Consider the following 23,851-nt stretch of genomic DNA (forward strand, 5'->3'; position numbering starts at 1 on the left):
ACTTTCAAGGATCCAATCAACGGTTCTTTGATGACACAAAAACATATGGAAGCAGTGTGCCAATTATTTAATGTTTTAAAAAGTCATTGGGGAAAAAAGCTAAATAGTCTAGTTGCAAATTAATCCCTGGGGATTTCTTACTGTACAGTACATTATTAAATCGGTATAACATTGTCTAAAAAAACACCATGCATCCAGATACTTCTTGAAAGGATGACACAGCACAGCAGCGTGACAAGCAGAGTTCCAGCACACACAGGCTCCACCAGAGACCCATCACCAAGTGGTATCTCCAAACTCACAGGATCCTGCTCCTAAAAATAAATAAACATTTGGATAAGTGGATTCAAGTCATTTTCATAGTTGGTACGTTTTGAAACATTGTTATTGAAAATAAACAAGTTAGTTACTAAGTATGATAGTAATGATACATTCACAACACTACATTGCATCACATCCGGCCGTGATTGGGAGTCCCATAGGGTGGCGCACAATTGGCCCAGCGTCGCCCGGGTTTGGCCGGGGTAGGCCGTTATTGTAAATAAGAATTTGTTCTTAACTGACTTACCTAGTAAAAAAAATGTGGACTCCAAACATCATTTAGTGTTACCAAAACACACACACAAATGTATGCGGACAGCCCTTAAAATTAGTGGATACGACTATTTGCCGTTGCTGACTGGTGTATAAAATCGTGCACACAGCCATGCAATCTCCATAGGTAAACATTGGCAGTAGTGGCCTTACTGAGGGAGCTCAGTAAATTTTCAGCGTGGCACCGTCATAGGATGCCAATTTTTCAACAAGTCAGTTCGTCAAATTTCTGCCCTGCCAGAGCTGCCCCGGTGAACTGTAAGTGCTGTTATTGTTGTGTGGCAACGTCTAGGAGCAACAACGGTTCAGCCACGAAGTGGTAGGCCACACAAGCTCACAGAACGGACCAACGTTCTGTGAGCCGTAAAAATAGTGTGTCCTCGGTTGCAACAATTATTACAGAGTAACAATGCCTCTGGAAGCAATGTCAGCACAATAATGAAAAGGGTTTCCATGGCCGCACACAAGCATAATGTCACCATGTGCAATGCCAAGCAAAGGCTGGATTGGTGTAAAGCTCGCCGCCATTGGACTCTGGGGCAGTGGAAACGCGTTCTCTGGAGTGATGAATCACGCTTGACCAGCTGGCTGTCTGGACAAACTAATTGAGGTTTGGCGGATTACAGGAGAATGCTACCTACCCAAATCCATAATGCCAACTGTAAGGTTTGGTGGAGCAGGAATAATGGTCTGGGGCGGTTTTTCATGGTTCGGTCCAGGCCCCTTAGTTCCAGTGAAGGGAAATATTACCGCTACAGCATACAATGTCATTCAAGACGATTCTGTGCTTCCGACTTTGTGGCAACAGTTTGGGGAAGGCCCTTTCCGGTTTCAGTATGACAATGCCCCCATGCACAAAGCGAGGTCCATCCAGAAATGGTTTGTCGAGATCATTGTGGAAGAACTTGACTGGCCTGCACAGAGCCCTGACCTCAAACCCCATCGAAAACCTTTGGGATGAATTGGAACACAGGTGATTAGGCCTGGCTCGCAGTCAAACATCAGTGCAAAACCTCTAATGCTCTTGTGGCTGAATGGAAGCAAGTCCCCGCATCAATGTTCCAATATCTAGTGGAAAGCCTTCCCAGAAGAGTTGAGGCTGTTATAGCAGCAACGGGGGGGACCAACTCCATATGATTTTGGAGTGAGATGTTCGACAAGCAGTTGTCCACATACTTTTGGTCATGTAGTGTATGCGACAATATCATTGGCTGATAGATTTACCTGTAGATGTTGGATCTCAAGCCATTGGCATATGCTTAAGTTGTGGACAGTGCAGGGTGCGTCCACCATTTTGTAAGGAGGGAATGAAATGAGCTGTGTACCTTAAAACAAAATAAAAACTAGTTATAATGGTAAAAACAAGCATATTTGCCATAAAATAAGTCGGTCCACTTCCAATAACCAAAGGTTAATGTTATTTACAGACACAGCATTATCTCCCTGAAGGAAATTGGGAAGTATGGTTATGCGTAAAAGGTATAAACACGATAACTCACATGTATCTGTCCTGAGTATTAGCTTTGGAAGTTTAATTTCAACAAGTTCAAATCTCTTCCCTGCAAGAGAGGGCTTGTGATAACGGCCATGGATAGGGAGTGTTGCTTTGAGAATTCCTTGGTCCAGAGCAAGATACACAAGAACAAGAAATTCCTCAGATGTGTGTGCTGGAGCCTCCAAGTCAACCGCTGAACCCAAAAGCACCTAACAGAAAAAATCATCAAATGTGTTACTTAGCATAGCATGCTAAGATGGAGTTGGGTATAATAATTTAATCCTGTACTTTTCTGTACTGTGGTTGTATAATGCTACGGTCATTGTCATTTTTTACCTGTAAACCAGTGTCCTCTTTCAGAGATGCAAGTTGGTATTGATCAATATAGATCCCACTGGGTAGTCTGTGAACCAGCAGAGCCTCGAGGCCATCTGGAAAACCAGGACCGAAGTCAACTGTGGTGACCAGGTCTCTAAAAACATAGAGGGACCATACTTCCTAACATTAGAAACAGTTAAAAAGTAAACAGCTTCTCAAGTCTCAAATGTGCGGCACCCAATTACAATTGTCAATTTACTTGCACGTGATAGGACCAACAACATTGTACCTGGTCCTATCAGATAAACTGGCATACGTTAGCCCTATGCTAACCTCACCAGATAACTGATTATTCTGCATCAGCCTATCAAATATCTTACACTTTATATCCACCAACCAATAACATTTCTTAAAATAGGTCAACCTTGGTAACCAGTGAGATATTTCAAACTTACAAATTCTGGTTTACTTTTGTTCCATTGGTCTGTGTCAAAATGTTGTGACAATATTGCATTGATGCATCCTTAAATAGACTACAAGCTATTAGTACTAACAGACAACATTTTTGAAAACATTACAAAATCCCAGGCTTCTGCCTATCTATTTCATACACGTGTGCTTTCACAGCAATACAGATTTAGGAAGAATCGGAAACCCAGCCGCGAGCTGCACAGTGATGCAAGCCTAGCAGACGGGCTAAATGCCTTTCATGCTCACGTTGAGGCAAGCAACACTGAAGCAAGCATGAGAGCACCGGCTGTTCCGGATGACTGATCACTCTCTCCGTAGCCAATGAGAGTAAGACCTTTCAACAGGTCAACATTCAAAAGGCTGAGGTGCCAGCTGAATTACCAGGACGTGTACTCAAAGTATGCGCGGACCAACTGGCAAGTGTCTTCATTGATATTTTCAACCTCTCCCTGACCGAGTCTAACACCTACATGTTTCAAATAGACCACCATAGTCCATGTCCAAGAACACCAAGGTAACCTGCCTAAATGACTACTGCCCCGTAACACTCACATCTATAGCCATGAAGTGCTTTGAAAGGCTGGTAATGGCTCACAGCACCATCATCCTGGAAACCCTACACCAATTTGCATACCGCCCCAACAGATACACAGATGACGCAATCTTAATCGCATTCCACACTGCCCTTTCCCACCTGGACAAAAGGAACACCTATGTGAGAATGCTGTTAATTGACTACATCTCAGCATTTAACACCATAGTGCCCACAAAGCTCATCACTAAGCTAAGGACCCTGGGACTAATCACCTCACTCTGCACCTGGATCCCTGACGGGCCACCCCAGGTGGTAAAGGTAGGCAACAACATCTGCCACACTGATCCTCAACACAGGTGCCACACAGGGGTGCATGCTTAGTCCCCTCCTGTACTCCCTGTTCACCCACAACTGCGTGGCCTAGCACGACTCCAACACCATTATTACATTTGCTGACTACACAACGGTGGTAGGCCTGATCACCGACAGCGATGAGACAGCCTACAGGGAGGTGGTCAGAGACCTGGCAGTGTGTGTCAGGACAACAACCTCACCCTCAACATGAGCAAGACAAAGGAGCTGATCGTGGACTACAGGAAAAGGAGGGCCGAGCACACCCCTAATCTCATCGAGGGGGCTGTAGTAAGCAGGTTGAGAGCTTCAAGTTCCTTGGTGTCCACAGCACCAACAAATCTAACAGTCCAAACACACCAAGACAGTCGTGAAGAGGGCACGACAACACCTTTTCCCCCATCAGCAGACTGAAAAGATTTGGCATGGATCCCCAGATCCTCAAAAAGTTCTACAGCTGCACCAGAGATCATCTTGACCGGTTGCATCACCGCCTGGTATGGCAACTGCTTGGCATCCAACCATAAGGTTCTACAGAGGGTAGTGCGTACGGCCCAGTACATCACTGGGGCCAAGCTTCCTGGCATCCAGGATCTCGAAACTATGCGGTGTCAGAGGAAGGACCAAAGAAATTCTCAAAGACACCAGCCACCAATAACGGACTTCTCTCTGCTACCGCACGGCAGGCGTTACCAGAGCTCCAAGTCCAGGTCCAAAAGGCTCCTTGACAACTTCTACCCCCAAACCATAAGACTACTAAACAATTAATGAAATGGCTACCCGGACTATTTACATTGACCCCCCCCCCCCCCTTATTTTTTTTATACTGCTGCTACTCACTGTTTTATCTATGCATAGTCACTTTACCCCTACCTACATGCACATAGTACCTCAATTACCTCAACTAACCTGTACCCCCGCACATTGACCCCTACCTACATGTACATAGTACCTCAATTACCTCGACTAACCTGTACCCCCGCACATTGACTCGGTACCAGTACTCCCTGTATATAGCCTCGTTATTGTGTTACTCGTTTGACTTTAGTTTATTTTGTAAATATTTTCTTGACTCTCATCTTTACCAACAATGCAGTTAAGGGGTTGTAAGTATTTCACTGTTGTAGTCGGCGCATGTGACAAATCACATTTGATTATACAACATGTAAGTTTATATTCGTACACTCATGGTCTTGTCAAATACCAGTAATTTACCCTTACTGCTATGACTAAAGTCTTGCTCACACTGCAGACCTTAAATGCTCAAATACTGTGTACGTTTTGGATTACTGACTGTCCAAACAGCAAGTTGCAAGTGACCAAATCAGATTGGTTGTCATTTGCAGACATGACTACGCTAGCAGTCCTAGTAATGATGGGTGTGTGAGCAGTGGTGGAGCCTGATTGGTGGTGGTGCTTGTGCCTCCTATCACTTAGAAGTTATGTAGCAACTAGCAAGCTAAGGTGATCATGCCTGCCATGGACGTTTCCCAGTTGCTTTGACTGTTCAAAATCAGTGTATGAACACTTAAAGCCTCAAAGAATAAATCCAACTTTTAAAACACGTCCTTTTCAGCTAACCACAGCAGTCAACTAGCTAGCTGTTAAACTTTCTAGTACGTTCACCATTTTTTTGTAAACAACTAACAAGCTAGTTAGCTACCACATGTTTTTGTCAAAATAACAGTATGCCAAATAAATCAGATTTGACCATTCAGACATGTCGCATGGCCAGGAATCAATGGTGGTTTGAAATATCTGATTCCATGTGCTTTTTGGCTGTTCAGAATACAGAAAAAAATCTAAATGTAGAATCACATAGGATTCAAATCCAAAATAGGATGAGTCAAACTGCCAGTGTGAATAAGGCTTAAATTAGTGGTGTGATCCACTAAGACGGTAAGCCCAGAGAAGGCAAGGTACGACAGCCTTGAGTTTGAATCCCCCTCGGGCCAGGTTTTTATTTGAGAGAAAAAAAATACAAGTTGTCAGACACAGTCTCAACTGCGTGATTGTTGTCCTCACCAGGGTCTTGACCTGACTGCAGTTTGGCTTCGCAACAGACTTCAGTGGGCAAAAGCTCACCGTCGATGGCCACTGGCACGCTGGAAAAGTCTGCTCTTCACAGATGAATTAATGGAGTGGGACACCATTCCACAGGCCAATCAACAGCCTGCTCAGCTATATGCTAAGGAGAGGTCGCCCTGTATGAGGCAAATGGTTGTCATTTTAGATATTAACTGGTTTTCTGATCCACGCCCCTACTTTTTTAGGTATCTATGACCAACAGATGCATATCGCCATTCCCAGTCATGTGAAATCCATAGATTAGGGCCTAATGAATTGATTTCAATTGACTGATTTCGTTACATGAACTGTAACTCAGTAAAAATCTTTGAAATTGTCACATATTGCATTTATATTTTTGTTCAGTGTAGTTGCACAGGACAGAGAGATGAGCACAGTGAAAAAAAGATCCAAAGGAATTAACCATTTGAAAAATGGAAATCATTTGCGCAATGAGGCAAGCAATGACTTCCTGACGGGTTGACCCCAAGTCGGGAAGGTAGGCAGCAACACCTCCGCCACCCTGATCCTCAACACGGGGACCTCCACTGGGGGTGCGTGCTCGGCCCCCTCCTGTACTCCCTGTTCACCCATGACTGTGTGGCCACGCACGTCACCAACTCAATCCTCAAGTTTGGTCCCTTCACACAGACAGCGTGGTGAAGGCACAACAGTGCCTCTTCAACCTCAGGAGGCTAAAGAAATGTGAGAGTCTTAGGGGCCAAGCCACAAACTTCTACAGATGCACCATTGAAAGCATCTTGTCGGGCTTTGCACCATCCACAAGCGCAGGGCTCTCCAGAGGGTGGTGCGGTCAGCCCAAAGCATCTCACCAGGGGCACACTGCCAGCCCTTCAGGACATCTACACGCCACAGTGTCACAGGAAGGCCAAGAATATCATCAAGGACCTCAACCACAGCCTGTTCAGCCCACTACCATCTAGAAGGGGCATCAAAGCTGGGACTGAGAGACAGCTTCTATCTCCAGGCCATCAGACTATTAAACAATCATCACTAGCCGGTACTCTACCCTGCACCTTAGAGACTGCTGCTCTATGTACATTGAACACGGGTCACTTTAATAATCTTGACATACGGTTTCAACCACGTTATATGTATATACTGTATTCTAGTCATGGTTCATCCTATAAGACTTATTTTAAATGTTTTCCCAGATTGTGTGTATTTTATTGCTAGGTATTACTGCACTGTTGGAGCTAGAAACACAAGCATTTTGCTGCACCTGCGATATCTGCAAATCTGTGTACGTAACCAAACTTTGATTTGACATGCTCTAAGAGATGTGCAGGCTAAACAGCATTTGCTGTTGAATTGCTACATTTTGTATATTATTTACAGTTGTAAACACACCCTGAAAGCAGTGAATGGTCTTGTGTAATCACCTTATTAAAAATGCCCACACCATTACAATTACTTATTCGAGCTATCAGAGCTTACCCACAATTGATGTTGCACTATGATTTAAAGTCAACAAGTCATAATTTTAGTCAAAGTATGATATATATGGGATGATGTAACATATTCGAACTGCCCACTTCGTGCAAATCTGTGCGAATGTGATGTATTTTCCTATTTAGTTTCATGGCTAGGTTTTATTTGAATGTTAACACCCATCAGCATGGCATTGTTTACATTTTAGTCATTTAGCAGACGCTCTTATCCAGAGCGACTCACATGAACAATTAGGTTTAAGTGCCTTGCTCAAGGGATTCAAACCAGCAACCTTTGTTACTAACCCAATGCTTAACCCCTAGGCTACCTGCCACCCCTTTATTAATCAAAAACAGCTGCAAAGTCATTTCTCTCAGCAACAGAGATGAGCCAAAAAGCCTTGTGTCCACTTGGCCACCTGAGCCATGGAGCAAATTAAAATAGAATAACAGTTTGCACCCCGTAACTATTTCTATTGCGGATTTGAGGCCGCAATTATGGAAGATGACAAATCCAGTACCAGCTGGCAAATCTTTTGAATACATCGTCGTAAAATAAACAGCAACAGATAACATTAGTTAGCTAGATAAGGATATCATGCTAGCTAGCTCACTGACAGCTGTCAGTGCCCCATTTGTTGATGTTTATCAACTCCAGATGGAATTCGTGACTATGTATAAGTGGTCTTCTTCATTCTTCAGGAGGTGGAACCTAAACATGCATTTCCTCTCTAGAACAGGAAATGACATCAAAATAGTGGCAGCATCTTCCTCTGGGGATGGGTCCTTTAATTAGGCATAGAGCGTGCAATAGAATGCATTGATTGGCAGGTGTACTGTAGAATGCGTGGGTTCAAGTCTGCGTGGGTTCAAGTCTGTGGGTTCGAGTCCGGACTCACGATAAACTTCTTTACAATAATTAAACACTGTTACTGGAATCTGTAGGATGATAATGCTCTTATGAAAAGTGTTTGTTCAAATCCATCTACGTTAATATTTAATTGGCTGATGCATTACTTGATCCAGATGACAGTGATTATTTCCTGGTGAGGTCAGCCAAAGATTATGGATATACTGGCAAGATACAGGTCTTTCCGCCCTAAAAAATGGGAGTCGTTGTCAACAAAGCGGTATGGTGGGCTGTATATCTACTAGAGGTCGACCGATTAATCGGAATGGCCGTTTAATTAGGGCCGATTTCAAGTTTTCATAACAATCGGAAATTGGTATTTTTGGGCGCCGATTTTCAAAAAATATATATTTTTTTACATTTCTTTATTTAACTAGGGAACACATTCTTACTTTCAATGACGGCCTAGGAACGGTGGGATAACTGCCTTGTTCAGGGGCAGAACGACAGATTTTCACATTGTCAGTCTGGGGGATCCAATCTTGCAAACGTACAGTTAACTAGTCCAACGCAATAACGACCTGCTTCTCTCTAGTTGCACTCCACAAGGAGTCTGCTTGTTACGCGAATGCAGTAAGCCAAGGTAAGTTGCTAGCTAGCATTAAACTTATCTTTAAAAAAACAATCAATCATAATCACTAGTTAACTACACATGGCTGATGGTATTACTAGATATTATCTAGTTTGTCCTGCGTTGCATATAATCTGACTGAGCATACAAGTATCTGACTGAGCGGTGGTAGGCAGAAGCAGGCACGTAAACATTCATTCAAACAGCACTTTCATGCGTTTTTCCAGCAGCTCTTCGTTGTGCATCAAGCATTGCGCTGTTTATGACTTCAAGCCTATCAACTCCCGAGATGAGGTTGGTGAAAAGTGAAAAGTGAAATGGCTAGCTAGTTAGCGCGCGCTAACTAGAGGGACGGAAGCTATACTGTTACACTGGCAATACTAAAGTGCCTATAAGAACATCCAATAGTCAAAGGTTAATGAAATACAAATGGTAGAGGGAAATAGTCATAAGTCTTCCGGCGCCGACAGAGATGGCCGCCTCGCTTCGCGTTCCTAGGAAACTATGCAGTCTTGTTTTTTTACGTGTTATTTCTTACATTAGTACCCCAGGTCATCTTAGGTTTCATTACATACAGTCGAGAAGAACTACTGAATATAAGATCAGCGTCAACTCACCATCAGTACGACCAAGAATATGTTTTTCGCAACGCGGATCCTGTGTTCTGCCTTACAAACAGGACAACGGAGTGGATCCTATGCAGCGACCCAAAAAAACGACTCCGAAAGAGAGGGAAACGAGGCGGTCTTCTGGTCAGACTCCGGAGACGGGCACACCGTGCACCACTCCCTAGCATTCTTCTTGCCAATGTCCAGTCTCTTGACAACAAGGTTGATGAAATCCGAGCAAGGGTAGCATTCCAGAGGGACATCAGAGACTGTAACGTTCTTTGCTTCACGGAAACATGGCTCACCGGAGAGACGCTATCCGAAGCGGTGCAGCCAACGGGTTTCTCCACGCATCGCGCCGACAGAAACAAACATCTTTCTGGTAAGAAGAGGGGCGGGGGCGTATGCCTTATGGCCAACGTGACATGGTGTGATGAAAGAAACATACAGGAACTCAAATCCTTCTGTTCACCTGATTTAGAATTCCTCACAATCAAATGTAGACCGCATTATCTACCAAGAGAATTCTCTTCGATTATAATCACAGCCGTATATATATCCCCCCCAAGCAGACACATCGATGGCTCTGAACGAACTTTATTTAACTCTCTGCAAACTGGAAACTATTTATCCGGAGGCTGCATTCATTGTAGCTGGGGATTTTAACAAGGCTAATCTGAAAACAAGACTCCCTAAATTTTATCAGCATATCGATTGCGCAACCAGGGGTGGAAAGACCTTGGATCATTGTTACTCTAACTTCCGCGACCATATAAGGCCCTGCCCCGCCCCCCTTTCGGAAAAGCTGACCACGACTCCATTTTGTTGATCCCTGCCTACAGACAGAAACTAAAACAAGAGGCTCCCGCGCTGAGGTCTGTCCAACGCTGGTCCGACCAAGCTGACTCCACACTCCAAGACTGCTTCCATCACGTGGACTGGGAGATGTTTCGTATTACGTCAGATAACAACATTGACGAATACGCTGATTCGGTGTGCGAGTTCATTAGAACGTGCGTTGAAGATGTCGTTCCCATAGCAACAATTAAAACATTCCCTAACCAGAAACCGTGGATTGATGGCAGCATTCGTGTGAAACTGAAAGCGCGAACCACTGCTTTTAAATCAGGGCAAGGTGTCTGGTAACATGACCGAATACAAACAGTGCAGCTATTCCCTCCGCAAGGCTATCAAACAAGCTAAGCGCCAGTACAGAGACAAAGTAGAATCTCAATTCAACGGCTCAAACACAAGAGGCATGTGGCAGGGTCTACAGTCAATCACGGACTACAGGAAGAAATCCAGCCCAGTCACGGACCAGGATGTCTTGCTCCCAGGCAGACTAAATCACTTTTTTGCCCGCTTTGAGGACAATACAGTGCCACTGACACGGCCTGCAACGAAAACATGCGGTCTCTCCTTCACTGCAGCCGAGGTGAGTAAGACATTTAAACGTGTTAACCCTCGCAAGGCTGCAGGCCCAGACGGCATCCCCAGCCGCGCCCTCAGAGCATGCGGAGACCAGCTGGCCGGTGTGTTTACGGACATATTCAATCAATCCCTATACCAGTCTGCTGTTCCCACATGCTTCAAGAGGGCCACCATTGTTCCTGTTCCCAAGAAAGCTAAGGTAACTGAGCTAAACGACTACCGCCCCGTAGCACTCACATCCGTCATCATGAAGTGCTTTGAGAGACTAGTCAAGGACCATATCACCTCCACCCTACCTGACACCCTAGACCCACTCCAATTTGCTTACCGCCCAAATAGGTCCACAGACGATGCAATCTCAACCACACTGCACACTGCCCTAACCCATCTGGACAAGAGGAATACCTATGTGAGAATGCTGTTCATCGACTACAGCTCGGCATTCAACACCATAGTACCCTCCAAGCTCGTCATCAAGCTCGAGACCCTGGGTCTCGACCCCGCCCTGTGCAACTGGGTACTGGACTTCCTGACGGGCCGCCCCCAGGTGGTGAGGGTAGGCAACAACATCTCCTCCCCGCTGATCCTCAACACTGGGGCCCCACAAGGGTGCGTTCTGAGCCCTCTCCTGTACTCCCTGTTCACCCACGACTGCGTGGCCACGCACGCCTCCAACTCAATCATCAAGTTTGCGGATGACACAACAGTGGTAGGCTTGATTACCAACAACGACGAGACGGCCTACAGGGAGGAGGTGAGGGCCCTCGGAGTGTGGTGTCAGGAGAATAACCTCACACTCAACGTCAACAAAACTAAGGAGATGATTGTGGACTTCAGGAAACAGCAGAGGGAACACCCCCCTATCCACATCGATGGAACAGTAGTGGAGAGGGTAGCAAGTTAAGTTCCTCGGCATACACATCACAGACAAACTGAATTGGTCCACTCACACAGACAGCATCGTGAAGAAGGCGGAGCAGCGCCTCTTCAACCTCAGGAGGCTGAAGAAATTCGGCTTGTCACCAAAAGCACTCACAAACTTCTACAGATGCACAATCGAGAGCATCCTGGCAGGCTGTATCACCGCCTGGTATGGCAGCTGCACCGCCCTCAACCGCAAGGCTCTCCAGAGGGTAGTGAGGTCTGCACAACGCATCACCGGGGGCAAACTACCTGCCCTCCAGGACACCTACACCACCCGATGCTACAGGAAGGCCATAAAGATCATCAAGGACATCAACCACCCGAGCCACTGCCTGTTCACCCCGCTGTCATCCAGAAGGCGAGGTCAGTACAGGTGCATCAAAGCTGGGACCGAGAGACTGAAAAACAGCTTCTATCTCAAGGCCATCAGACTGTTAAACAGCCACCACTAACATTGAGTGGCTGCTGCCAACACACTGTCAATGACACTGACTCAACTCCAGCCACTTTAATAATGGGAATTTATGGGAAATTATGTAAATATATCACTAGCCACTTTAAACAATGCTACCTTATATAATGTTACTTACCCTACATTATTCATCTCATATGCATACGTATATACACTGTACTCTATATCATCGACTGCATCCTTATGTAATACATGTATCACTAGCCACTTTAACTATGCCACTTTGTTTACATACTCATCTCATATGTTATACTGTACTCGATATCATCTACTGTATCTTGCCTATGCTGCTCTGTACCATCACTCATTCATATATCCTTATGTACATATTCTTTATCCCCTTACACTGTGTATAAGACAGTAGTTTTTTGGAATTGTTAGTTAGATTACTTGTTCGTTATTACTGCATTGTCGGAACTAGAAGCACAAGCATTTCGCTACACTCGCATTAACATCTGCTAACCATGTGTATGTGACAAATAAAATTTGATTTGATATAACTACAACCTAAAACTTCTTACCTGGGAATATTGAAGACTCATGTTAAAAGGAACCACCAGCTTTCATATGTTCTCAGCAACTGAAACGTTAGCACATTTTGCAGTTTTACTTTCTTCTTCAACACTGTTTTTGCATTATTTACTTGAGGCTAAATTGATTTTGATGTATTATATTAAGTTAAAATAAGTGTTCATTCAGTATTGTTGTAATTGTCATTATTACAAATCAAATTAAAATAGTCCGATTAATCGGTATGGGCTTTTTTGGTCCTCCAATAATCGGTAGCGGCATTGAAAAATCATAATCGGTTGACCTATATCTACTGCCTATCCTGTCTTTGGATTGGTGGATACATCTGATTATTGTAATATTTTTTGAATATTCAATGAGGGTTGTTGATGTCATCCGCCTGTCTTCGATGGAGATGCTATGCTACTAGCCTTGTGCCATGAATTTGCATCGAGACAACGGCAATATAGTGTTTTTTCCTCAAAGTTGCCGGGATGTCACGTGTCCTACTTATCAGTACACTCCTAACTTAATAATCTTAATAAAACGTCCTTTTTTACCATTTTTAATTCAACACACTCATTGACCTCCATACAAAAATTCCTCGCTTGGTGGGCAAAACACAGAAATTATACAAGACTAGTGAAGACCCAGTGCACTACCTCGGAGGAAAAAAAAAAAAAATCTAATATATATTTAAATTAATATTATATTTTAAATGAATGCTGCAGCACCCTCAGCACCTCTACTTCCCATGGCTATGGTTTGCATAGGTCTAACGTGTGCCAGATTATCCAATGGAACCAGTTACAATGTTGACAATTTTGATTGTCTGATGCACATTGAGACTGAGAAACTGTTTAAATGTAACTCTTTCTAATGTTCGCAAGTATGGCCCCAGAGTAACCAAAAATTAGGAGTCAAAATCAGATGTCAACATCTTTCAATTGCATTTATTAGCTATGCTCTTGGTAACCTTGCAGATGTCTATTCGCCAGATGGTCATCTTACAGTTAGTTACCTGTGAAAACCATTTTTGCTGACATCCATCGTTACTGATACAGTCTCCAGCCATGTCATGGACAAACCACAGCTGTTCTCGTCTGCAAAAAAAGGGTCAAAAAGGCTTTGTACATCACATGAAAAACTAGCAGCCGTTTAAAAGCATAGGGTCAGTGACTGTCTGTGTGGACATTGTTGGTTGACAATTTGTCAATCCAGTGTGGCTCTGCTGTTTGCACCTAACTTAATACATTGAAGATTAGACTGGCTGAACGAATGGCATGACACATTTTATGTGTAACGTTAACTAGCTGGGAAACAATTTAGGTCACTTCGATACCTTTACTTTCTTGTAGCAGGTTAGGATACTGAGGTCAAGGTTAGCGAAATTCTATCCTAGCTAAATTACCTGCTACGAAAAAGCACTTTGTGTCGAAGTGGCGCTAGCTAACGTTACGTTAAATACCTAACGTTACTAGACATCACCCTTCAATCGCCCTCAATGAACATTGTCGGATTTATTCAAAATAACTTTCTTTGATGTGTTATCATTTACCTGCTTGCGTTGATCCAAAAAGAACCAAGTAAACAGTACATGTGCTGAAAAAAACAAACATGAATATATTGTCTTCCGAAAACCCTGGGCGATGCTAGAAATGTCAGCCAGCTACGTCATGTGTTTACGGAAACAAACTGAAATTAAGGACCCATTCCAATATGCGGTTCATTATGAAGACAGACAAATATATATTATTCTCATATTCAAATTAATTGCGATAACTACATAGAAAATCTTAAAACGGTGAAGACTTTTTTTTTTTTACCTACTGTGAACAAAAGTAGAAGCCTTCTTCACCCCATAGCGCGCAGGCAATTGGAGTGTAGCCCAAGATTTGGACGAGGTTTGAGAAACTAGCTGGGTCGATTCGTTTGATTTTTTTTGCGTGCCTGCCTTTCAGTATTTTGTTTATTTTCAAAACTCAAGATAGTATGCATGTCAAACATGTTTGCGAAATCTACATAAAACGTTCGTATAAGTAAAATAAAATACTCAACAATGCCTTTTGTGGCTAAACGATGCGGTGTTCAATTCAGCCCACCATCAATCGTTTTAATTTATGAAAGTAATGTTAAGGATACAAACAAGATCCGCAAAAGAATCATACCTGTGAGGAACTTCTCGAACTGTTCAGGTAGGAAAACTACATAATACACTGCTGATCACAGAAAGATGAGCATCCCCTAGTCCAGCATTTTCCAAACTCGGGCCTGGGGACCCCAAGAGGTGTTTGTTTTTTGCCCTTGCACTACACAGCCGATTCAAATAATAAAAAGCTTAATGATTAACGTTAGTTGATTATTTGAATCAGTTATGTAGTACTAGGGCAATAACCAGGACCGCGTTTGGGAAACGCTACCCTGGTCACCCTTGTTATGGAGAGCTTTCAGGTGGCATAGTGATCTCCCAAATTATTTTAGTGTCAGATCAATACATATGGCTATACTTATTAACTTGTCCAATGCAACAACTGAAATTCTAGATGGACAACCCACAAGGCAAATAGATCATAGAAAATACTTTCCCAACTAGTATCTGAGCGCTGCAGAGTACAGGTTTCATTACAAGCCCAGCACAAAAACACAAGAGGAACACCTGCACTCTTCTTGAGGATTTATGGTTGGTGACCACCACTAAAAGGTGTTTTACCCATATAGATACTTAAAACATGAGGTAATCTAATTCTATTTCACCCACAGACTGCTGCATGGCTGCGGAGAGAATGAAGCACCATATTCGGCATAGGGCATACCTGGAGAGTGTTTCATTGGGGCAACTGGAGAGGCTTCATATAGTGCTACGGGATCACATGCAGGGCCACAGCCTGGAGCACACTCTAGCCTCCCTCCGCCTGGACCCTGAGGAGGACCTCAACAAGCTGGATGATGAGGATCTTGCGTGCAAGAAGGCCCAGATGGACAAACTCTTTGAGCGCAACCGAAGGCGGAAAGATGACCCTGACTTTGTCTATGACCTGGAGGTGGAATTTAAAGGGGAGGTTGCTCGGGAACCATGCAGCTGGGATGAAGAGGAGTCTGATGATGGGTTTTAAAAGAACACAGATCAGACTGGGAGTGTTTCAGTTTGTCAACAAAACACCCTACCTGATCTTTAGTGATTGAATAATACTCATTCCTTTGCACAGGGCAGTTGTTATTCTGGCCCTTTGCTCAATTAAGCCATCAACAACAACCATATCCAACTGGACATGGATAAAAATGTAAACGAATATCCTTACAGATGCTATTGAGTAGTTGTACATGTTTATTGATATGAAACTTACATTTACAAAATACAAGTACTTTGTCTCCTTGACCCTCTGTTTCAACAGCATTATACTTGTACAAGATTAGTTAACTGTGAATATATCAAAGAGAAGTTTATGCTAAACCCCTAAGAATCTCAAACAATTATCTAAAGTAACAATCTTTGGAAAGTAATATTCTTGTCACATGTCTAAAGTAACAATCTTTGGAAAGTAATATTCTTGTCACATGTCGTTGTCAACATTGTATTCTATATCAAGTACAATAGTATTGTGTAAGGTTTGAATAAAAAGTAGCACATACAACTATCAAATATCATCTGAATCTCTACATTTAATTTTAGGTCAAAAAAATATTCAAAAGCAATAGCAGTGGTTTTATACAGTGGATAATAGCTCAGAATCATTTATGTTCAATTTCTTCAAATAACCAGGTTTCTATCCAACCATTTCATGCAGATTAATTACCTGACGCATTTATTTTTTTAAACTCACGACAGGCCTCATGTAAACGGTACATTTCCCAATGTTGCCAAAACAAAATACGCAAGACAAAGTGGGATATTGCCACAATTGCGGTGATAATGTTTTTACACGCAAATATTGCCATATAAAAACCGCAGTAAGCTTGAAGTCATGCAATGAATGATATGTTTCGTTGTTCTACTAACACAAAGTGAAAAAGCATGCAGAGTTTATCGGCAGTTAAGTTAAAGTTCGTCATAAGTTATGAAGTTCGTGAAATAAGTTATGGTGGTTAAGTAGACGGCAGGTAGCCTAGAGGTTAAGAGCATTGGGCCAGTAATGGCCAGTAACCACAAAAAAATCCCAGAATCCAAAAAATGTGAAAAATCTGTTGATGTGCCCTTGAGCAAGGCACTTAACCCCAATGGCTCCTGTAAGTCACTGGATAAGAGCATATGGTGATGAGCTTCATGCAATTTTCCACTAAATGTCAAAGGCTATAATTTGAATGATGCTTGGCTGCTAAAAGTGATCTGGCTTTTTTCTATACCTCATCATATAACCTACCCTGTCTGAACTGTCTATAGACCATTATCACAACAGTTTGTGATAACCATCGGAAGTTTGATGGAAATGCAGTTCGTATGCAGATTTTAGAATATATGCATGAAAATCAGTCGCAAATTGGATGGAAACCTAGCTACTGCTGGTCTTTCTTTCATACTTTATAGCAGTTTAAATAAGATATCTTTGGAACACCATTCCCCAGAGTTTTTTCCTTTTGTATCTAGGCATTGTTAATAATTAGTGGTGAGCAGTTGATTTTAATTCAAAGTGCTTTAATGCTCACTGGTTATGTTGGCAAAGAAATCCCAGTAGCTTCCTAAATGTCTGACCATTATCACCATCATACATTCAAGAGAGGGCAACTGCTTTTGACAGTCGATATAAAAATATAGTACACCTTTTACCAGATAGCTTATTAGTCCAAAAATGGACGGAGTGAACATTTTTGTTTGCTTGGTTTAAGATCTTTTGGCAGGATTCAAGATTGTTGTATACATATTTTGTGCTTGAACCCAAGAGGTAGCTAGGTAACTAAAATGCAGGCACAAATTAGATCGTAACACTTGGACAGAATTTAAAAAAATAACTAAACCATGGAGAAAATGTATTATCAACAGCAGTTAAATGTGTTTGTCAAATACTAAAACCTTTACAAATTTCAAGTACTTTGAATAAAAGCTTTGTATTTAGACCATCATATCTATGCACAGCCATAATAGAAAGGGAAATATTTTTTGTAAATATATTACACTATTTTACTACAGACAAAAAAAAACACATTAATAGAAAAGTACTTAAGAAATAGATCATTTTTTCTTCTTATCCTGGGTGCATCGTGGACAAAACCTGAAAGAGAATAGACTAAATACAAGATGTACAAAAAAGTAATGCGTGTAATCACCAACTTTGTAAAAGATTCACCTACCATTTTCCCTTTGGCTTCGTAGCAAGATCAACACAAGCAAAGTGAAACCACTCAATTGGGCACTGTTTGAATAAGTGAAAACATTGGTAAGAAGACGTTCAGATTACAGTAATCTTTCAATTCACTTCTTGAATCTACCTAAAAATGCCACTAATTTCAAAGCATTCTTTGGAATAAAAAGACAACCAATAAAAACTTACATCAGGGTTATCACATCCAATCATCTCTCCATATGACACTTGATGGCACAAGCAGTATGTTGGCTCATTTGGATCAACTGGCATGTCCAAAACATCTGATGGTTGCATTGGCAGGAGAGCGTCACTCAATTCTGGGCTTCAGATATTAATGGGTAAAATGACATTGAGTTAGAGTAAAAACCAGGCAGACACATAGAAAAGATAGTATATTTTTTATACTATCTATACCTGTTTTTAAGCTTTTTCTTCCTGGGAGAATCCTCATCCGATGATTTCCTGCCTCTCCCCTTGGGTCCACGCTTCTCCCTCAGTCCCCGACCTTCACCCTCTGAAGCAGATATTCACAGATGTGCACATGGAAGTTAGTTACATGTCGTAAATGTGCTGTAAATGTGCTTTCCCACCGACAGTCTCCCTGCTTACTCTTTAACCCTCTTCCTTCTGGACTGTCATAGCCGCTCACTTCCAGCTTCTCCTTCAGCTCATTCTCAAATCGGGCCAGGTCTGCATCCAGCCTGCGGATATGCTTGTCTACCTATGACATGCAAACAATTACTTTGGTCAATAGATAATGCAAAACCAATAGTGACAGTATGACACTAGTTTGTACTCAAATGACAGGTTTGGCGCACTATACAACCAATAGTGAAAGTATTGACATCTTTATGTACTCATGACAGTGTTGGAGCACTGACCATTTCATATGTCTGCATGGCAAGCTGCACTTTGTCATCGCTGAACTCTTTGCACTTGCAGTAAGCACTCTGGATCTTCTGCAGGTGCACAACCCTCTGTTCCGTAGCCAAGTTCCTTACACTTGAGATGTACTCCTCTGCCAGCTTGTCGATCTCTCCTTTTTTCGCTACACATTTGCAGGACAATTTAAATACTGGAAAAGGAATTATGCTGAACAATATAATAGTGATGGGCATGAAACCATGTAGTAAAATCAGGAGATCAAAACTAATACAATTTGTCATGTATTTTTTGTGTAGCTTAACTGATGTCAATCTCATGTTTTGTACCTTCAGTTCTATTGTCCAGGTCCCGCATCAGTGAAAAGTTCCTCTGTAGTTCACAGGGCAGATTCTCAATACCTAGAGGAATACATCATGATTGTTAAACGCAATCATCAGTAACTACAATATCTCATCCTCAGAACAAGATAGGACTTGATGGTAACACACAGCTGACAGCTCATGGTTCATGTTCACTTTTCTACAATGAATACACTGCAGTCTGATGACGATACTAGATAACAGGTGGCCACAACCAAAATGGATAATGTTAGCCAGGTAGCTGGATCACAACAGCTGTACTAGCAAAATAACTTCAACCTAAATGTTTTCCCCCATGGAAAACAAGGTTGTCACTAGTAACCACAGACACACACAAAAAATAAAAAATAATAATTGGCTACATCGTAACAATGAATGAAAACATTAGTCTTTATTTAAGGTTAGGATTAGGCATGTTAAAAGTGTGGTTACGGTTCATTTTAAAATCAGAAGAGAAATAGCCAGGGTTTAGCCATAATTATTATGACTGTAGTAACTCATGACGCCCAAAATAATCTTTTTTTCCAGTAGAGGATAGCTTCATATTATCTTCCACTCCCTTAAGAAATTTGGCTTTGGGGATTTTTTCTGTAAGGCTATTAAGACTCTATACGAATGGTAACAGCTCTATCAAACTGAAACATGACACCTCACCTAGATTTGAGTTAAAGAGCGAAATAAGGTGAGGTTGTCCTATCTCACTGTATTTATTTTTATTAATCACCCAACTTCTTACAAATTCTTTAAATAATAGTCCTGTACAAGGCATTTCCATAGCTGGTAAACAAATTATTATAAGCCAGCTGGCTGACGATACTACAATTTTTCCTGAAAGACGCTAGTTAGATTCCCATATCGATAAATGTGATATAGACCAGATGCTTTGGAAAAGGATTTTATCTTAACATTAATACATGTGAACTCATGGCTGTCAAAGACTGTGTGACACCCTTATATTATGGTATTCCAGTGAAAGAAGAACTTACATATTTAGGCATAACTAAGGATCAGAAGTCTAGAGGCTTACTAAATTGTAACCCTCATATAAAAAAAAAACTAGAAGCTAAATCAATGGCTACATAGGGACTTCTCATTAAAAGGAAGAGTCCTAATAACCAAGGCTGAAGGTCTAGACTAACATATGCCGCTCTATCTTTATATCTTTACGGTAAAATAAGCAAAGAGATAGAAAGTTGAAAAGCATTTGGTCTGTGGAGAAACCGTACCCATTACATTAGGGAAAAAATGATAATGGAACACTTGTGTATGGTGGGCTGAATTTTAAAGAATACTTTTACGATCAATTGGATAAAACAATTCCTAAGAAGACCCACTTTTATGTGGAACTTTACTCCTCATCATGTCTTTTCTACTTTTGGTGGCCTTCATGTTGGTTTGCAATAATATTGACAAAGTTCCAGTGAAACTCTCTGCTTTTCATCAGGTTCTCTTGTCATAGTCCTTAACTTCAGCATAATTTTTCTCCACAGATATTATATATGGAATTGCCGGACATACGGTATAAAAATACTTCTTTGTTATAAGAATATTGGTTCCGAAATATCCTATTGGTGAGTCAACTTGTTAATGAAGAGGGTCTTTTACTTAATTCTAAGGAATTTGTATCACTTTACAAGATCCCTGTAACTCCTAAAGATTTTGCAATTGTTTTAGAAGTCATTCCCTCAGGAGTTGCTTTATTATTCTGGAACGTGTCAAGACCCTCAGAACATACCTACAATTAACCCGATTGACTCATTAGTAGGAAAGATTGGTTTTTCTTTTAGTCCATTCAACAACAATAGAGCTATAGGAGCCTTGTGGCAACAGGATGTTGTGTCTATACATTATTGGATTGGTTTTACTGATAATGTCTGTTGGGAAAAAGTTTAGATGTTGCCACACACATTACAATTATTCATAAAATTCTTGCCAACCACTATATTAAAAAATAAAAACAAATTAAAATCCTAACTTTTGTAATGACCACCCAGAAACAGTGCTGCATCTTGTTTGACATTGTATTCATGTAAATGGGTCTGTGGCAAGACATCAGTAGATTTATAATTGAACACATTTATGAAGATGTTACACTATTATGGAGAGATATGCTGCTTTGATTCTTTACTTATGATAGAAATAAGTTGAAACCATTTTATGTAATTCATTTCATTATTCTTTAGACCAAATTTTATATTTCAAATTTACAAACAAAAAAAATTACCTTGAAAAAACAAATGTAACTATATTTTAAGACACTTAAACACTGTCAACAAAAAAAATGTTAGAATTATGAATGTGTATATTCCCCTTAAGGTCCTTGTGTAATGTGATATTGTACCCCCTAGCCCAAACGTCCATTAATATTATACACACACACACGTGTTTCCCATGTACTTTTTGTATTGATTTGTTAATACATTTTTTTAATAAATAAGATTATTTTGGCGGATGTGGAACTGGAATTTGGTTATACTTTGTGCTCGTGACGCACTTTGAAATCAAACATTCCGCCCTGTGTACACCTGACTCGCCGTAGAAAACGAGGTTGCGCCGCACCCCTTCCCCGCCAACTTGCCAAAGTTACATTGAGGAAAGTTGTCAATCATTATTCGGAACGTGGCTATAGCAAACGAACTAGTACTATCAACCACATTTTATGATACTGGCATGCACCACAGATTAATGTACAGGTTGCCGTTTAGTAACTAGCCAGAACATAATCGGTTACTGGTTTACTGCTACAAAATAAACCAAGACAGCGGAAAAATACACCCTCAGTGTGCTAGCTAACATTACTTCTCTAAAGATAAATTCAATTTATAGCATTTCATCTAACGTACAACTTCAATAATATAGTTACTAGAAAACAACAATAACAGTAAATTAACTAACTAGTTAGTAATGCCGAGAATTTGTAATCTCGCTAACGACACAACATGTGTCTTGCTTGCTAGCTCGCCAAGCGATCTAACGTTAGTTTAGAAGTTCGAGACTGAAAAACAAACACGATTGGAACTGTAGCCAATTAACACAACTGTTCACTAGATACTCACTGTCGAGGTAATGTTCCAGGTATATTGCCGTCGCCATCTTTTCAATTCTATTTTACAGGACAAGCTAGTAAACGTATTTTTTTGCCAACTAGCTTAGCCGAACGCTAGATACGTTTCTAATTCATGACGTCCTCAATTTTCATTGGCTTAAAATACAGGTTTGAATATGTTCTTCTGATTGGATAACTTTAAGGTGTAGCTCCTTCATATTTTAATACGCTTCAAACAGTAAAGATCATACCCATATTATTAATGTAACATTACGAATAACTACTAATATTACTATTTGTCTTAGATAAAAGTAATTTTGCTTTTCACAAGCTCAGAACGCCGTCAGGAGTACATTTTGTAAATATTTAACTTTTTTAAATACGACTTGTATACATGTCTGGTTTGATCACAAATCTTCAAAGTTACACGAGATGTTAAATCAGTTTGTTTGTCTTGTGCTAGCTAATGTGTTTGCGTTTAAATAATGCAGCTAGGGTTCCCATGTCTGCGGTTTTCCCGAAATTGGGCTACTTTGAAAACATTGTTGCACTGCGCCCGCCATGGCGTTTCTCTTAAAAAATATATACAAATATTTCACTGTGACATGTTGTTGCCGAGTGAGTAGTGGGGTGAGCGTTAAGAACACTGCAGGAGGCAATTTAGTCCAGCATTGGCTGAGTCAGGTGAATGAGGGGGACAGATCATCAGCACGTCGTGACAGCTCTTTACCACAGATAGAAAGAACAATGAGACAGATATTTCACCGAATGTATAAATGTGAAGCATCCGCTTGGCGTTTCCACTGGCACACTGGCCGGGAGCAAATTAATCATAGTGTGCAAGAGCCAAGCACGAGCTAGCGACATTCTATTGGCGCGGTCTAGCATTATTTGCATATTCTTGTTAAAGAACGCCTCTACTCTGCATGTGCAATAACTCAATTCGCGCTTGCGCTCATTCTACACAACACAATATTGTTTTACTTTCGCAAACTGGTATAGTCTACAAACCTTACAGTCCACTCTGTTCATAACATATTTTAGTTTTGGGAACAGAAATCTAATTAAATCAAATATTTAACCGATGAGAACATTTGCACAATGTCGGCCCAAACCCATCTCGTTCCATCTTCTCCCACTGCCATGCTTTTTAAAACTACAATTCCCATCATTCTAATTAAGGACCGGTCAATTTATTGATTATGCAACCACCATATAAAAACCACAGAAGAAGAATGATATTGATCATGACATTCAAAACGAGGGAGTTACCTAAGTTTGTCGTCTCAGGGCTTTGAAAACAGCGTTCCACAATTAGTATTTTAGATAGAAGTATGGAATGTGTAACGTAAACTCACCCCATTCCGTACAAATGTGCGCAACTGCGACATTCAAACGAGGCTGCAAAGAAAACTAATGGGACTGTGTTGACTTAAGAATCTGGGGTGTGTACAACGTTTCTATTTAAGCGTTGATTGTCATGGTAATAGTTGAAAAAACGGACCCTCCGTTACATCGTGACGTGTCATGCCGAAACGTACAGCACGCATAAAGCA

At 41.3% G+C, this 23,851-nt stretch overlaps 3 protein-coding genes across 7 annotated transcripts; 1 reads left to right on the forward strand and 2 right to left on the reverse strand.

Annotated features, from left to right (window-relative positions):
• Positions 1–42: 42 nt before the first annotated feature.
• pigx (phosphatidylinositol glycan anchor biosynthesis, class X) lies at positions 43–15,008 on the reverse strand. 2 transcript variants are annotated; one of them, XM_031786048.1, is made up of 6 exons: positions 14,877–15,008; positions 13,730–13,811; positions 2,426–2,561; positions 2,094–2,298; positions 1,819–1,919; positions 43–314 (listed from the first exon to the last, which is right to left on the reverse strand). In XM_031786048.1, exons 2-6 carry the CDS (start codon positions 13,786–13,788, stop codon positions 156–158), a joined length of 660 nt encoding a protein of 219 aa, XP_031641908.1. In that variant the 5' UTR covers positions 13,789–13,811; positions 14,877–15,008; the 3' UTR covers positions 43–155. The 2 variants fall into 2 exon arrangements, with proteins under 2 accessions (XP_031641908.1, XP_020354653.1); XM_020499064.2 differs by lacking the exon at positions 14,877–15,008 and adding an exon at positions 14,267–14,399.
• On the forward strand, positions 14,402–16,451 carry cep19 (centrosomal protein 19). The gene is made up of 2 exons (XM_020499072.2): positions 14,402–14,903; positions 15,469–16,451. The coding sequence occupies exons 1-2, from the start codon at positions 14,768–14,770 to the stop codon at positions 15,819–15,821; spliced, it is 489 nt and encodes a 162-aa protein (XP_020354661.1). The 5' UTR covers positions 14,402–14,767; the 3' UTR covers positions 15,822–16,451.
• ing5a (inhibitor of growth family, member 5a) lies at positions 16,013–23,827 on the reverse strand. 4 transcript variants are annotated; one of them, XM_020499066.2, is made up of 8 exons: positions 23,654–23,827; positions 19,217–19,288; positions 18,887–19,053; positions 18,615–18,726; positions 18,420–18,519; positions 18,192–18,327; positions 17,992–18,053; positions 16,013–17,912 (listed from the first exon to the last, which is right to left on the reverse strand). In XM_020499066.2, exons 2-8 carry the CDS (start codon positions 19,242–19,244, stop codon positions 17,873–17,875), a joined length of 645 nt encoding a protein of 214 aa, XP_020354655.1. In that variant the 5' UTR covers positions 19,245–19,288; positions 23,654–23,827; the 3' UTR covers positions 16,013–17,872. The 4 variants fall into 4 exon arrangements, with proteins under 4 accessions (XP_020354655.1, XP_020354654.1, XP_020354656.1 ...); XM_020499065.2 differs by lacking the exon at positions 23,654–23,827 and adding an exon at positions 22,306–23,440 and having other exon boundaries at positions 16,016–17,912; XM_020499067.2 differs by lacking the exon at positions 23,654–23,827 and adding an exon at positions 23,307–23,438 and having other exon boundaries at positions 16,016–17,912.
• Positions 23,828–23,851: the final 24 nt, after the last annotated feature.

Source organism: Oncorhynchus kisutch, linkage group LG13, assembly GCF_002021735.2.
Source record: "Oncorhynchus kisutch isolate 150728-3 linkage group LG13, Okis_V2, whole genome shotgun sequence".
Classification (NCBI taxonomy): Eukaryota; Metazoa; Chordata; class Actinopteri; order Salmoniformes; family Salmonidae; genus Oncorhynchus; species Oncorhynchus kisutch.